The sequence below is a fragment of the Neophocaena asiaeorientalis genome, unplaced genomic scaffold (assembly GCF_003031525.2).
Source record: "Neophocaena asiaeorientalis asiaeorientalis breed wild unplaced genomic scaffold, Neophocaena_asiaeorientalis_V1.1 scaffold230, whole genome shotgun sequence".
NCBI lineage: Eukaryota > Metazoa > Chordata > Mammalia > Artiodactyla > Phocoenidae > Neophocaena > Neophocaena asiaeorientalis.
In genome coordinates this window covers 733,860-748,213 of record NW_020175186.1, presented here as the reverse complement: position 1 = coordinate 748,213, position 14,354 = coordinate 733,860, and the positions used below count along the sequence as shown (strand labels likewise).

Sequence of the window (14,354 nt, the reverse complement as noted above, 5' to 3'; positions counted from 1 at the left end):
GATCCCTGTAGGATACAATGGATTTATTTTCCTTCTCTGGAAAGAGTACAATAGTTGCTTTAATGGTCCTTTTGTAGGCCTTGTACAGAGGATCCTTTGGGGAGCTGGATAGTCTCTTGTGCCTCTCATTTCCAGGTACTGAAGTTCTTAAGGGACCTCTTCACTCTTCCAAATCACTCCAGGAGACTGTTTAGTACATGGACTCTAGAGGTTGTGAGGCCATTTAGGACCTGAGGAAATTGTTTCTTCCTATGTGTCTCATTAGCCATCAATAACTATTGTTTCAGATAATTGAAAGAATAGAATCCTTGGAGTAGATATATAGGATGTGGTACTTGCCACCAAGTAAGGAGTTTTGAATGAATGAGCACTATATTGGGGCAACTTTCATGTTCCCCTTGTTAATTTTGATTGCATATTCCTGATAATTACTATTACATGAGGTAATTTAAAATATAATATTAGCTAACATCTCAAATATGTTCTATGATATGGAGAAGTGTGTTAATAATTTTGGGAAAGTAAGCTCATTTGGAAATTTTAGTAATGCCCCATCATGACAGGCATTGATGATCATCCTAGAGTTGTACTTTTCTCCATTTGGATTTTTTAAATAGCTACTAAAATACTTTGGGGAGGGCTGTGCATAGGTATATATGAGCCTGCAAGCATGCATACTACACATACATAAACAAACAGTGTGTGCATAGACTAAATCTGGAGAAATACTGAGGAACTGTTAAGAGTAGTTGCTTCAGGAGTCAGATTGGGGAAACTGGTTCTGCACTTGTTTTTTGCACTTAATATTTTTATCCCTTTTTTTACTGTGTTAAAATACATATAGCATAAATTTACCATTAGTGACATTCAGTATATTCACAATGTTGTGCAACTGTCACGAATATCTAGTTCCAGAACATTTTCCTCACCCCAAAAGGAAACCCTCTACACATGAAGCAATCACTCCCCATTTTCCCTTTTCCCCAGACCCTGGCAACCACTGATCTACTCTGGATTTGCTTCTTCTGGATGTTTCATATACATGGAATTACACAATATGTGGCCTTTTGTGTCTGGCTTCTTTCACTTAGTATAATGTTTGCAAGGTTCATCTATATTGTAGCATTTATCACTCCTTTTTATGGTTGAATAATATTCTATGGTCTGGATATGCCACACTTTATTTATCCACTTATCAGTTGATGTACATTTGGGTTGCATCTTTTTGTTATTGTCAGTAGTGCTGCTGTGAACATTTTTGTACAAGTTTTTGTTTGAACACCTCTTTTCAGTTCTTTTTGGTATGTACCCAGAAATGGAATTGCTAGGTCATATCGCAATTCTGTGTTTAAGTTATTGATTAATTTATAGTATCATTTTGAAGATCATTATTAATAGCACATAGAGGTCTAAATAGCTCTATATCTTTGAACAGCTTTATAATAATATTCCATCGTATGGATGTCTGTCTCCTATTGGTAGACATTTAGTTTTTTTGTGTTTTTCTGTGATTACAAATAATGCTGCAGAGAACATTGTAATGTAATAAAATCTTTGTGTATTTCTCTACCTAGTAGGATAAAGTAGAATTACTGGGTCAAAGGTGTTTTTAAAATGTATATTATTAAGCTGTACTAATTTATACTCTCACCAGCAGTATATGAGGGTTCCTGTTTCCTTTCTGCTGATTACTTTTATTTTATATTAAACATAGCTAATAGAATAATTATCCTATGATTATTTTGATCATGTCATTTCCTGGCTGAAGACACTACTATGTTGGTCCCTTATCCTTAATAATAATAATAGATGCCATTTTTTTTCAGGGAATCCAGTAATACAAGCTAGATAGTTTACATATATTCCATTACTTCTCTTACTTTATTTTATAGATGGCTGAGAGAGATTGTGGCTTTGGTCACACAGTTAGTAAGCAGGAGTTTCAAACATGTTTGTTACCAATTTCTTATGATTCACTCCAGAAATAGTCTCTGCATATACAAGCATAGATATTTGGATGTATGAGTATGTGTATGTGTGTGCCTCAAGAAAAAAGTGTTCAATAGTTGCAAATTAAAAAATAAGTTGTTGTTGGGAGTTCCCCGGCGGTCCAGTAGTTAGGGCTCCAGGCTTCCACTGCAGGGAGCATGGGTTGGATCCCTGGTCAGGGAACTAGGATCTCACATGCTGCGTGGCATGGCCAAAAACAAACAAAAAAAGCTGTTTTTGACATATGGAGCAAAGTAAAATTTTCTCAATAGCCAGTGGTTCTTAAAACATGGGTTATGGATTGATCCCTTGTGTGAGAATCACCTGAGGTGCTTTATGAACTTACAGAAGCCTGTGTCCACCCCAGGCCTATGGAGAGATTAAAAGGCTTTAGAGTAGGAAGGCTTTCTTGCACTTCTGAAATCATATTAGACAGCTACTACTCTGTTTACTTATAAGTCAACCTTGAGGGTGAGGGCATTTCATCATTCAAAGTACAGGAAGCTAAAGAAGGAAAAGAAAGGAAATATGATCCTGGCAAGATAGGTTGGGGCCAAACTGTAGGGTCATAAATTCAACTGTTCACTGGTATTTAATACAGTAGTATGGACAAGCTACCTAATCCTTCCAGATATCAATTTCCTCAACTTTATGAGGGTATAGGACTAAGTTCCTAAATATAGCATAGTGTTGAACAGCACTCTGAAGCCAGTCTGCCTGGGCTTGAATTCTGGCTCTGCTACTTACTAGCTCTATGACTTTGAGCAGGTTACTTAACTTCTCTGTGCCTCAGATTCCTCATCTGTAAAATGGGAATGATATTGCCCCACAGTGTGTTGTGGATTACATTAAATGAGTAAATACAGGTCAAGGTCTTAGAACAGTACCTGGCACATAGAAGTGGCATGGAAGTATTAACTGTATCCCTTTCAGTTCTAATGTCTTCCAATGCTGAGATTTTGACTCATTACCAGGTATCTATTCTGAACACTAGAACATAGGCATTATTTACTTAAGAGGACTCATGAAGAATCATAATTAAGATGCAGGACTTCAGTTTTTGGCTCTACCCCCACAGCTGTGTCAGATTATGAATTAAAATTGGATAATGCATTTCCCAGTGGACACCTTACACAAGGGTTTCATTCTGCAACTTGTTTAGGAAAATGGCCTTATAGGCTTAATTAAGACTATAAACCCTGGAATCTACTCATTGTCTTGCTGAGATGCTAATAATCATTTACACATGTTGACTGAACTGATATCACCCTAGTTACTTTATTATTTTTCTGTTGTTTCTGATACTTATAATTCTGGCCACTGTTTTGGCATGTACTTCTGTAAAACACACTGTGTAATAGAGGGTAATGTAGTTGTAAAATAGCATAAGTATGCTTGAGGATCAGAGACATGAATTCTGGAGAACAGCTTTTCCTAAGTCATAACAGTTGCTTACATGTGAGCCCCATTAGAAGAACCTAAAACCAAGACACTGGGCTTCAGTGTAAGGAAAAGTCAGTAAAAAAATGAGCCAAGATGTTTTATCTTGATTTAAAGAGTTTCAAATAATTTTTTTCCTCTTTGGAGTAGAATCCTTAATAAATAAAACAGATACAAACAACACTATGCTGTGCCTGCCAGCCTTCTTTCTGCTTATTCCCATTCCTACATGGCCTCTTAGTCACTTTCAAGGAGGTCTAGGACTCCTAAACTCCCAGTTTAAAAATCAGTGATGAGAACAAACGTATGGATACCAAGGGGGAAGGGGGGGTGGGATGAGTTGGGAGATTGGGATTGACATATATACACTATTGATACTATGTATGAAATAGATAACTAATAAGAACCTACTGTATAGCACAAGGAACTCTGCTCAATGCTTTATGGTGACCTAAATAGGAAGGAAATCCAAAAAAGAGGGGATATAATTATGTGTATAGCTGATTCACTTTGTTGTACCATAGAAACTAACACAACATGTAAAGCAACTATACTACAATAAAAATTTTTTTTAAAAGATGCGGTATATATAAAAAATGGAATATTACTCAGCCATAAAAAGAATGAAATAATGCCATTTGCAGCAACATGGATGGACCTAGAGCTTAAAAAAAAAAAATCAGTGATGTAATTGATTATAGGTGCATTCTGCCTATAGCATATTATTTGTTTTTTCTAAGAAAATTGTGAATTACATAGAAACCTAATTCCCTGTTTGTGGAGTCTGGATTCTGTAATTTATTTTATCTTTTTTGCTCTTTCCTGCCCTGGGATACACTCTTGCTTTTAATCCTCTTTCTGGAGGCAAACCTCAGCACTTTGTATCCTTCCTATGGACACAGGATTGATCTAGAGGCAATTGTGCTAAAAGCTGTCTAATTGTAGAAAAGAAGAACCTGATTATCATGAACAAGAACTTGGTTAAAACCTTTATCTTGAGCTCAGACTGTTTCTTTTTATTCATTAGATTTGTCTGCCTCTACTCATTCCAAGGTGGTGATCTTCACAGTCAACTCTCTGGGTAGTTCTCAGTCCTACCTCGACGTGGTACAGAGAAATGTGGATATGTTCAGAGCCTTTGTTGCAGCTCTGGGACATTATAGTCCACATGGCATCCTGCTCGTTGCATCTCAACCAGGTACAAGACTTTATTTTAAATAAATTTGGTGGTCCAGTGTATCAGTAGAATTGCCATTTCTGATAAAAGTCATAAAACAAGGTTATAAAGGGACAGCCAGAGCATTCAGTCAAATTGCTCTTATGATGAACAATGCAGTATTTTCCATATCCTGTCAACCAGTTACTTCTTCTGACTGTCATTAACTAGAAGGTTACAACTTACAGTTTTTTATATAATATTACTATTAATATGTTCCAGGTCATTAGCCATGCCTTTCTCAGTGAGAAAATGATTAAACGCCCAAGAGATGCAGTAGCTTATAGGAAGGATCCTTTGTTAACTCTGAAGTGTCATAAAATGTTAGTGAGCACACCAGAGTGCATTTTTAACATTTTGTATTTTAAATTGTTTCTCAAATGATTTGAGAAATTTTTTTCAAAGAATTAGGTGGTACTGGACTCAAATTGGTGAACAGATTTTTTTTAATGTTCCCAATATAGGAGTATGATATGAATTTCACTTGTTCTCCTATAGCAGTTGATTGAGGGATGTTGGTTTAATTCCTGACATCGTTTTGTCACATAAGAAAAAAATAGTTGTATTTTTGTTGATAATGCTGTATAGCATGGTGGTGGTATATGAATCAGTATTTTAATTTAAAGATAGAAATTCAGCTTAAGCTAGATATAAAAGAGAACTTGATCAATGAAAAAAATTTTCTGATTTTCTGTACCCAGTTTTCATCTTTCTCGCTTAACTGCTCTGGAAATTACTGTTTTCCTTTCTTAAAAATTTATATTTAACAGCAAAGTTATGTAAGATCATGCTGAAACCTGGTTAGTTGTTTTTAATTATTAATTAAAATTAAAATATATTAAATTTACATAATATATAATAAATTTTAAACTATGTTATGCTTCATAGTGCATTTAGGACCTAAGAAGAGTATATACAAGTTTTAATATACTTATTAAAATAATAAATATTTTGTTTAGGAACTAGAAGTACATTTTTAAAAATATTTATATTTTCACCTTGTATGTAATATTTAGTGGAAATCATGACCTATGTGACGTGGAAACTGAGTGCATTTCCTGCAAATCGAGTGATTGGAATTGGTTGCAATCTGGATTCACAGAGATTACAATATATTATTACAAATGTTTTGAAGGCACAGACTTCAGGAAGAGAAGTATGGGTTATTGGTGAGCAGGGAGAAGACAAAGGTAAGAAATACATGTTTATTAGTTATGTATATTGATAACCTACATCACCAGAGGCCATGATATGCATAATATGCACAGTTCTGGGGACTCCAGAATTGTGGTGCTTAATTGGCTTTCTTTCCACATTTGAGTGCCTTTTGTGTGACAGGCCCTGTATTGTGAATATACTTTGCAAACATGTCATTCTGATTGTATTTACTTTTCTGTAAGTAAAAGGCAAGACCCCCTTAGGTTATATATTTTTATTTATCTTTTTATATTTTGTATTTGAATTTCAGCATCCAGGATCAATTTAAAAGTTTAATTTTCTGGAGAGCAACATTTACATAAACCCTAAAGCATATACAGAACTCTTTCCTTTACTCTCCCATCCTACAATCTTGCTTACCTTTCCCTAAGTTCAGACTTTCTCCCTAGGTACATACCTCCTGTCTGTTTCTCACCTTTTTAAACAGAATTTTCATTCTTTATTTACCCTTACGGCCTTTTTTTTTTACCAGCTACTTGCTCTCTGCTCTGTCCCTACCACAGAAAGCATTCATAAAATACAGTCCCCCTGGGCTTCCCCGGTGGCACAGTGGTTGAGAGTCCGCCTGCTGATGCAGGGGACACGGGTTCGTGCCCCGGTCCGGGAAGATCCCACATGCCGCGGAGCGGCTGGGCCCGTGAGCCATGGCCGCTGAGCCTGCGCGTCCGGAGCCTGTGCTCCGCAACGGGAGAGGCCACGGCAGTGGGAGGCCCGCGTACTGTAAAAAAAAAAAAAAAAAAAATACAGTCCCCTGGATTTGAAAGCCCCTTTTCCTATCCCAAATGAATGCTTTCCCTATTTGATTCAAGAATCTCTTTTTTCTTTATTTTTCCCTCATGCTATAAAGTCAGGTTGGTTAGGTGATAAAAGTGCTTTATCCTAAGTTTGTTCATTTTTATTCATTTAAACAAGTATATGAGTGTCTACTCTTCTCACTACTATATAAGATGTTAGTGTGATACAAAAGAGGCACAGAGCACAGTCTCTTCCTTCATCATACTTAAAAATTATTTTAGAGCAACAAGAAAAATATTTACAAGATGTTTTGGCTAACAATGAAAGTATCGGATACTATTTGATTAAGTGCCAAAATGAATATATTTTAGATTTACAGTGCTTAGACACTTACGAGTGAGCATTTAACATGGGTTGAAATGACTGGAGAAAATTCTGTGTAGGCCATCATTGAACTGTACTTTGGAAGAATGAATAGGATTTGAATAAATAGCAAAGAATGGGACAGACATTCCAGGAATGGGAAAACAGGCAAAGGCACACACTTAAGTATGGCATGGTCATGGGATAAAAATATCTAGACTGGTTGTTGCAGAGTTTCAACCAGATAAACTTGGTTGCTGTCACATTTTGGAGATCCTTGAATACCTGATAAAGAGTTGGAAAGTGATTCTCAGGCAGAGGGGAACTATTAAAGGTATTTGAGCATGCGGGTAATATGCTAAAAAGGTAATTTGGGGAAAATTAATCATTGCTTCCTCATTTAAAGTATATTACTCTTACTCTATTCAGCCTGTAGGTGCTGTAGGGTAGAGCACAATGTAGAAAAGAACTTCTCTGCCTGTGAGGAAGTGATTTAATTGAAGAACTGGAGGAAGATTTTAAATCTGTATAAATCTGCACTGGCCACCTAGAAAGTTCAGTGCTAGAAAGAGTCAGGCTATAGAATAAACCTTGACAAAACCTGACAGTGTGATTCAAGCAGAAATAGCTTTTCAGGCTCAGAATGCTTCCTGACACTAAACACTAATCAATAGAACCAGGAGAGGGGAGCAAATAAGAACTTGGAGCAGATGTATTAGAGTAACAAATGTCTAGGGATTCAAACAAGCTCAAGACCCCCAAGTTTACTCACTACTACCATTTGAATTCTGGTCCATGTTGATCTCCTGCTTGCCTGATTATTGCAGATCTCCCAGTTAATGTGCTCTTTTCCCTCTAGTCTACCCTGTAAATGATGCCAAATTTTTTTTTAATCTTTTTAATTTTTCATAGTTTATTCCTTATATTGATAGGTTAAGAAAGTAAAATTTTCCTAAGTACTGATTCATAGATAATGTTTATAAGCAGCACACAAAACATTCAGTTTCACAAACAGTAATATCCAATGATCCCCTCAAATGCAATTTAAAATCCTTACTTTAAGCTAAGTGCAAGAATAATACAATAAGCTAAATACACACAAAACCTGTATGTGCTGAACTACAAAAGTGGTTTCTTGCACAGGCTCCGGACGCGCAGGCCCAGCGGCCATGGCCCACGGACCCAGCCACTCCGCGGCACGCGGGATCGTCCCGGACCGGGGCACGAACCCGCGTCCCCCGCATCGGCAGGCGGACCCCCAACCACTGCGCCACCAGGGAAGCCCGGCCCCAAAGGTTTTAAATCAAATAGGTCTTCCAACACAGAAGCAATCATAGGAAACTTTTAGTTTCTCTAAAAAATTAAAATCAAAAAAATCACTTGTTATCTAAAGAAAAGAGTATTAAAACAAATTATCTTAAGACAAACACTCTTAGAAAAGGCTGTATTTTCTATCATTTTCTCCTTAAAAGAAGCACAAACCAGTTCACTATCTTTTAATAACTTAGACTACTGTAATCTAAAAACTTTAGAAACATGAAACACATGTCTTAGCTATCAAAGGTACCATTTAGATTTCACATATTAAACAGCCACAGTACAGCCTACAGTGGCACAAAATCAGAAGGAACTGAATGGTTTGCAAGGTACTTTGACTTACATGTGGTCATTAAAATCTAATAAGTAATTCAAAGTAAGTAATATAACGGCAGGCAATTAAAGGCTCAAATATCACTCTAAAATTGAAGACATGAATAAAGACTGAAAACGTTGTGGCTCTCTATCTTTCATTCACATGGCTAGATATCAGAACCTTACTGTGGAAAATATAGTTATTAAATATGGTTTCCCCAGAAAATAATGAAGCTTCAGAAAGTACAAAAGGTGTCAAGATCCATAGTTTGCTTCATCAAATGCTTTTCTAGCTCGTTTCAATTCTTCATTCATAGTAAGCAAGTCTTTAACTCTAGCAAACTTTCTTGGGTCCTTTCGAATCAAGAAGATGATATCTTCAACTTGTACCCGACCTTGTCTTCCAATTGACATTGCCTTGTGAGTCATTTCAGTGATGAACTCTATGACCAGGTCTTCAAGAATATCTACTGACTCAGTATAAGGATTCTGGTCATCCCCAAACCCATACATCATACACCGTACTGGTGGCGCAGTGGTTGGGAGTCCGCCCGCCGATGCAGGGGACACGGGCCCGTTCCCCGGTCCGGGAAGACTCCACATGCCGCGGAGCAGCTGGGCCTGCGAGCCACGGCTGCTGAGCCCGCGCATCTGGAGCCTGCGCTCCACAACGGGAGAGGCCACAACAGTGAGAGGCATTCTTTAGAAAAAAGTCTCTTTCTTTTACCCTGTCCACCTTCTGCACCTCCTCCAGTTTCTTCATTTTCTTCCTCAAACGTGGGGTCTTCTTCTTCATCTGCCATCCCAGCAGCCAGCCACCTCTAGGGCGCCAAATGATGCCAAATTAATAATGATATTAGCTAAAACTTACAGTATTTGCAGTATGTTGCACATATTAATTCAATGTTCCTAAGTCACGTTCCTCTTTTCAAAAACTTTCACAGGCTTCCTCTGACCAAATTATTAAATTCTTTTGCTTGCCATTCAAGGAGTCCCAAAATGCAGTCTTAATCTTCCTCCCCAATTACAATTATGGAGAGAGTCATGATATTAGAGAGCTGGAAGCGACCCAAGGGATCGTCAATTACAGTTTGTTGTAGGGAGCCAGCAGTGGATGCAGGGATGGTAAGTGACCTCCCCAGGAAGCTGTAGCTTTTTAGGTCGAAGCGGGGCTAAAACCCAGGTCTTGTGCATCTCGGCCCCACCCCACAGCTTTGCTTCAGCCACAGGGACCTTTGCCCATTGCATTTACCTTTCCCATAATCCCTTCTCTTTCTCTCTCAGCATATTCAAATCTCATTCTTCAAGATCTAGGTCAAGTCTCCCTTACCTTACCCTTTGAAGCTTTTCTTGATCACATCATTGCACAGTGATTCCTTCATTCCTCTGAGCTAAAAGCTCTTGCTAGCTATGTGGTAATTAACCATATGTTGTCTCAAGATATTTATTCTTTTGTTAAACTGCTGTTTATTCTGATCCAATTTGAATTTTGTGTGTGTACCTTCTCCTTATTGAAAGAGTAAATTATTAAGCTGTTCTTTTAGTTGAAAAAGTCGTACTTTCACATTGTAAAAGGATTAAATAGTACAAAAAAATATGTAGTGAAAATAAGTCTCCCTTCTATGCCAGACACCCAGTCCCTCTCTCTAGAAGCCATGCAACCTTGCAGAAATGTTCTGTGTATGGACAAGCACATGTATGAAATATACATAATACATCATTCTCCGTCTTGCCCTTTTACTTATTGATATGACTTGGAAATGATTGCATAATAACATATATAGATCTTGCTCATTCTTTTAAACTACTGGATGTACCAAAATTTATTTAACCAGTCCCCCTAATAAGTTATAATTTTTGAATGAATAAGAACATTTCACAATATGGTTATATTAATATCTCAAATTGTAAAGAGAAAATAAAGGATGGTGTGACTTGATAAATAAACCTAAGGTACTGTGCTGACTGCTCTTGGAGCTAGATAAATGAATAAGAACCTGACCCTGTCTTTAGGCAGCTTGGAGTCTAATATAGGAAACGACTATAATAAAAGGCAGTGTTGACTTGCAATAAGAGAGGTCCAAGGGAAGTAAGACAAAAGCGCAAGGAAGGGAGCTCTCAAGTAGGAACTAGAAATGGAGAGATGTAGGTGCATGTGAATTGAGATCACTTAAATATAACATTATGTAATATTTGACACATATAAAAGAATATGTATAGCATATATGTATGTTTTAAAGCATCATAGTAGAACAGACATTCATGAATCCATACTCAATTAAGAACAATACAAATACCATTGAAGCTACCTATGTACTCCCCAACCCATCTCCCTATCTCCCTTCTAGGTACTGCTATCAGATCACTTTTTATCCTGTCTTCTACTTTGTTTCAGAGACAGTTCTATCCACCGATAATTACCTTGGTCTTGAAGCCAGAAATGGATTAGAGGCTCCCTCTGCTGGTTTCATGTATGGACACCAGTTGGTTGTATCTTTGCATAGGTGACACCACAGTAATAGCAAAATTAGAATTATTTTTTATTGAGTATTAAATGCTTTGCATATCTCATTTAAAATTTAAAAACACTCCATGAAGGAGGTGGTAGTTTTCCAAATCAATATGTGAGGAAGCTTAAGATTCAGTGAGGTTAACAATTTGTCCAAGGTTTACACATTTAGTAAGGGCAGAACTGCAATTTGAACCCTGGTCTGACTCCAAAGCTGTACTTTTTCTTGCTGTGACTTAATTAGATAATTTATCTTAAGCATTTAGTACAGTGCCTGGCACAGAGTAAACACTCAGTAAATGGTAGCTGTTACTACAATGATCAAGACAGCGAGATAGTGATGAATAGAAAATTGGCAAAGGGACATGGAAAACTACACTTTGAAATAATGCAATATTAGGGTTTAGAAACAGAGTTATAAGAATAGCAGATATGTAAGTGAAATTATTTAAGTATTTCAGAGACAAATGACAGTTACAGCCTGGAGGAGGAATTACACGACATATAAGACCCTTTAGGATTTGTTTCGTGCTTCCTTCCTCAGCCTCATCTTCTGACAAGCATTTTATGCTAGTCAGATGATCAACTTGCAGCTTCCCGAAGGGTTCATGCACTCTCATGCCACCTTGCCTTTGCACCTGATGCTTCCTTTCCCTGAACATTCATTAATTTGGCTAAGTCCTGCTTACCCTTCAAGACTGGGCTTGAGGGCTTCCCTGGTGGCACAGTGGTTAAGAATCTGCCTGCCAGTGCAGGGGACACGGGTTCGAGCCCTGGTCCGGGAAGATCCCACATGCCGCGGAGCAGCTAAGTCCATGCACCACAACTGCTGAGCCTGCACTCTAGAGCCCATGAGCCACAGCTACTGAGCCCGCGTGCCCCAGCTACTGAAGCCCCCGTGCCTAGAGCCCGTGCTCCGCAACAAGGAAAGACACCGCAATGAGAAGCCGGTGCACTGCAACAAAGAGTAGCCCCTGCTCGCCGCAACTAGAGAAAGCCTGCGCATAACAACGGTGCAGCCAAAAATAAATAAATAAATAAATTTATTAAAAAGACTGGGCTTGAGTGCCACCTCTCCCAGGAAGCCTTCCCTAATTCTCCAGGTTAAGTAAGTTTATGCCTCTATTATAACCACTATCACACTGTGTTATAATTGCATATTTACTTGTCTCTTCACCCCAACAGACTGTAAACTCCTTTAGCTTGGAACAGCCTCAGTAAATATGTTTTGAAATTAATGAATGATCCTGATACCATCTTGTTGTATCCAAAGGTCATTCATACAATGCCCCACCAAATTAGTCAGTAGAACATGTGCTTTGGAGCTTCTATTTTTAGCTGTGATATTGAAATCATATGTAAACTGCAGATAACTCCTTCAAATGGTGTTTTAGAAACCCAAGGGCTGGACCTCAAAACAGAGTGTTAGATCATCTGCTTTGGGCATCAATCTTACCTAAAGGATAGGTGTTATATGTAATGGAAAAGAGAGATCACATGGTCATTTTTTATTAAAATTTTTGGGGTCAGGGGATTACTGATTTTAAGGAGTAGAACCAGAAAGATTAGGATTGATTAGTTGCATTATTTGAAAGGGATTCTTAAACTAGGATAAATATACATTTAGGAAGTGTGAAGGGTTGGGCAGTAAATGAACAAAAAAATGAAATAATTCAGTCCATCTAAACTTAACTGAAAATCCTAATGACTGTGTCAGAAGCAAATTTGAACATAGTGAAGCTTTCTCTCTCTCTCCAAACATTGTTTTCTCATGGCTCTTATAAGTCCAAACTCAGAGGAAAGATAAAACGTGATTATGTGTGTAATATATAATGGCAGTAATACTCATAATTAAATTCCAGACTTCTTTGTGTCTTTTGTCTTTTCTTATACCTACCTTGCCCTTTTTATTTATCTTTCCAAGGTCTGTGAATGCTGTGTTTCATTTAGCAGACATTTCTCTGCAATTTTCTCTGTATTGTGAATGTACTAATAATGTGCCAAAATTTTGTTTTAGAAAATAATTCATGTGTAGCCCTTCCATTCAAGTGAAACATTTTTTAAAACCCCTTAATTTGTCCACATGTATTTATATTTTTCATGTAACAATTTTTGGTTTTGCTTCTTTTTTAACTTAACATAAAAACTTTTAAAACTTTTCGATGTTTTTCAACTTAACTGTTGCAACTATGTTTTCCTCTTTGTTTAATATAATTATGGATTGTGGACTTCCCTGGTAGCACAGTGGTTAAGTGCGCCACAACTACTGAGCCTGCGCTCTAGAGCCCTTGAGCCACAAGTACTGAGCCCACGTGCCACAAATACTAAAGCCCGTGTGCTCTAGGGCCTGTGCTCCGCAACAAGAGAAGCCACTGCTAGAAGATGCCCGAGCACTGCAACAAAGAGTAGCCCCCACTCACCGCAACTAGAGAAAGCCCGTGCACAGCAACCAAGACCCAACACAGCAAAAAAAAAAAAAGAAAACAATTAAAAATATATAAATAAATAAAAATACCTTAAAAAATTATGGATTATGTGCAAGGTCAGCTCATACTATCTCCAACACAGCCCTTTTTAAAATAAATTTATTATTTTTATTATTTATTAATAAAATTATTTATTTTATTATTTTTTATAAATAAATAATTATTTTTCGTTGCAGTCTTCATTGCTGCGTGCAGGCTTTCTCTAGTTGCGGCGAGTGGGGGCTACTCTTCTAGTAGTTGTGGCTTGCAGGCTCTAGAGCGCAGGCTTAGTAGTTGTGGCGCATGGGCTTAGTTACTCTGTGGCATGTGGGATATTCCTGGGCCAGGGCACGAACCTGTGTCCCCTGCATCGGCAGGCGGATTCTTAACCACTGTGACACTAAGGAAGCCTATCCTGTGCATTCTTTACTGTGGTAAAGAATCTGTGTTGGAGGATACACACAAAAAAACACATGATCCCTGCCCCCTGGAAGCTTATAATCAGTTTGAGGAGGGGAAGCTGTCCTTTGTTGCTGACACATCACTAACTGGCCTAATCTTGAATGCAGTTTAGAAGACTCATGGGAATTCCCTGGCAGTCCAGTGGTTAGGACTTGGCGCTTTCACTGTCATGCCTGGGTTCAATCCCTGGCCAGAGCTAAGATCTTGCAAGCCACGTGGTGTGTATGTATGTATGTATGGTTCCCAGTGGAGCAAATGCCAGGTGCTTGCAGCACATGGGAGCCTGTTATGCATTGCCTGCTGAGAAAAGAAAGCTTTCTACTTG

General features: G+C 37.9%; 2 protein-coding genes across 8 annotated transcripts in view; one reads left to right on the top strand and one right to left on the bottom strand.

Annotated features, from left to right (window-relative positions):
• Positions 1 to 14,354, top strand: part of UEVLD (UEV and lactate/malate dehyrogenase domains) — a 47,532-nt gene that overhangs the window by 26,980 nt on the left and 6,198 nt on the right. For 4 of the 7 annotated variants that reach the window (XM_024764712.1, XM_024764715.1, XM_024764717.1 and 1 more), the window contains 2 exons: positions 4,457 to 4,627; positions 5,662 to 5,835. In XM_024764712.1, coding sequence (XP_024620480.1) covers positions 4,457 to 4,627; positions 5,662 to 5,835 — 345 coding nt within the window. Of the gene's footprint in view, positions 1 to 4,456; positions 4,628 to 5,661; positions 5,836 to 11,646; positions 11,924 to 14,354 lie in introns of those variants that run through there. The other 3 variants (XM_024764716.1, XM_024764714.1, XM_024764718.1) reach the window with 3 other exon arrangements.
• On the bottom strand, positions 8,197 to 11,651 carry LOC112412926 (transcription initiation factor TFIID subunit 13-like). The gene is made up of 2 exons (XM_024764719.1): positions 9,291 to 11,651; positions 8,197 to 9,117 (listed from the first exon to the last, which is right to left on the bottom strand). Exons 1-2 carry the CDS (start codon positions 9,394 to 9,396, stop codon positions 8,849 to 8,851), a joined length of 375 nt encoding a protein of 124 aa, XP_024620487.1. The 5' UTR covers positions 9,397 to 11,651; the 3' UTR covers positions 8,197 to 8,848.

Bases quoted from the DNA above. Each gene is read 5' to 3' on its own strand.
- LOC112412926 (XM_024764719.1), bottom strand. From the start codon at position 9,396: ATGGCAGATGAAGAAGAAGACCCCACGTTTGAGGAAGAAAATGAAGAA. The intron at 9,118-9,290 runs GCCTCTCACTGT...CTGCGCCACCAG, and splicing joins GAGACTTTTTTCTAAAGAAT to TACGGTGTATGATGTATGGG.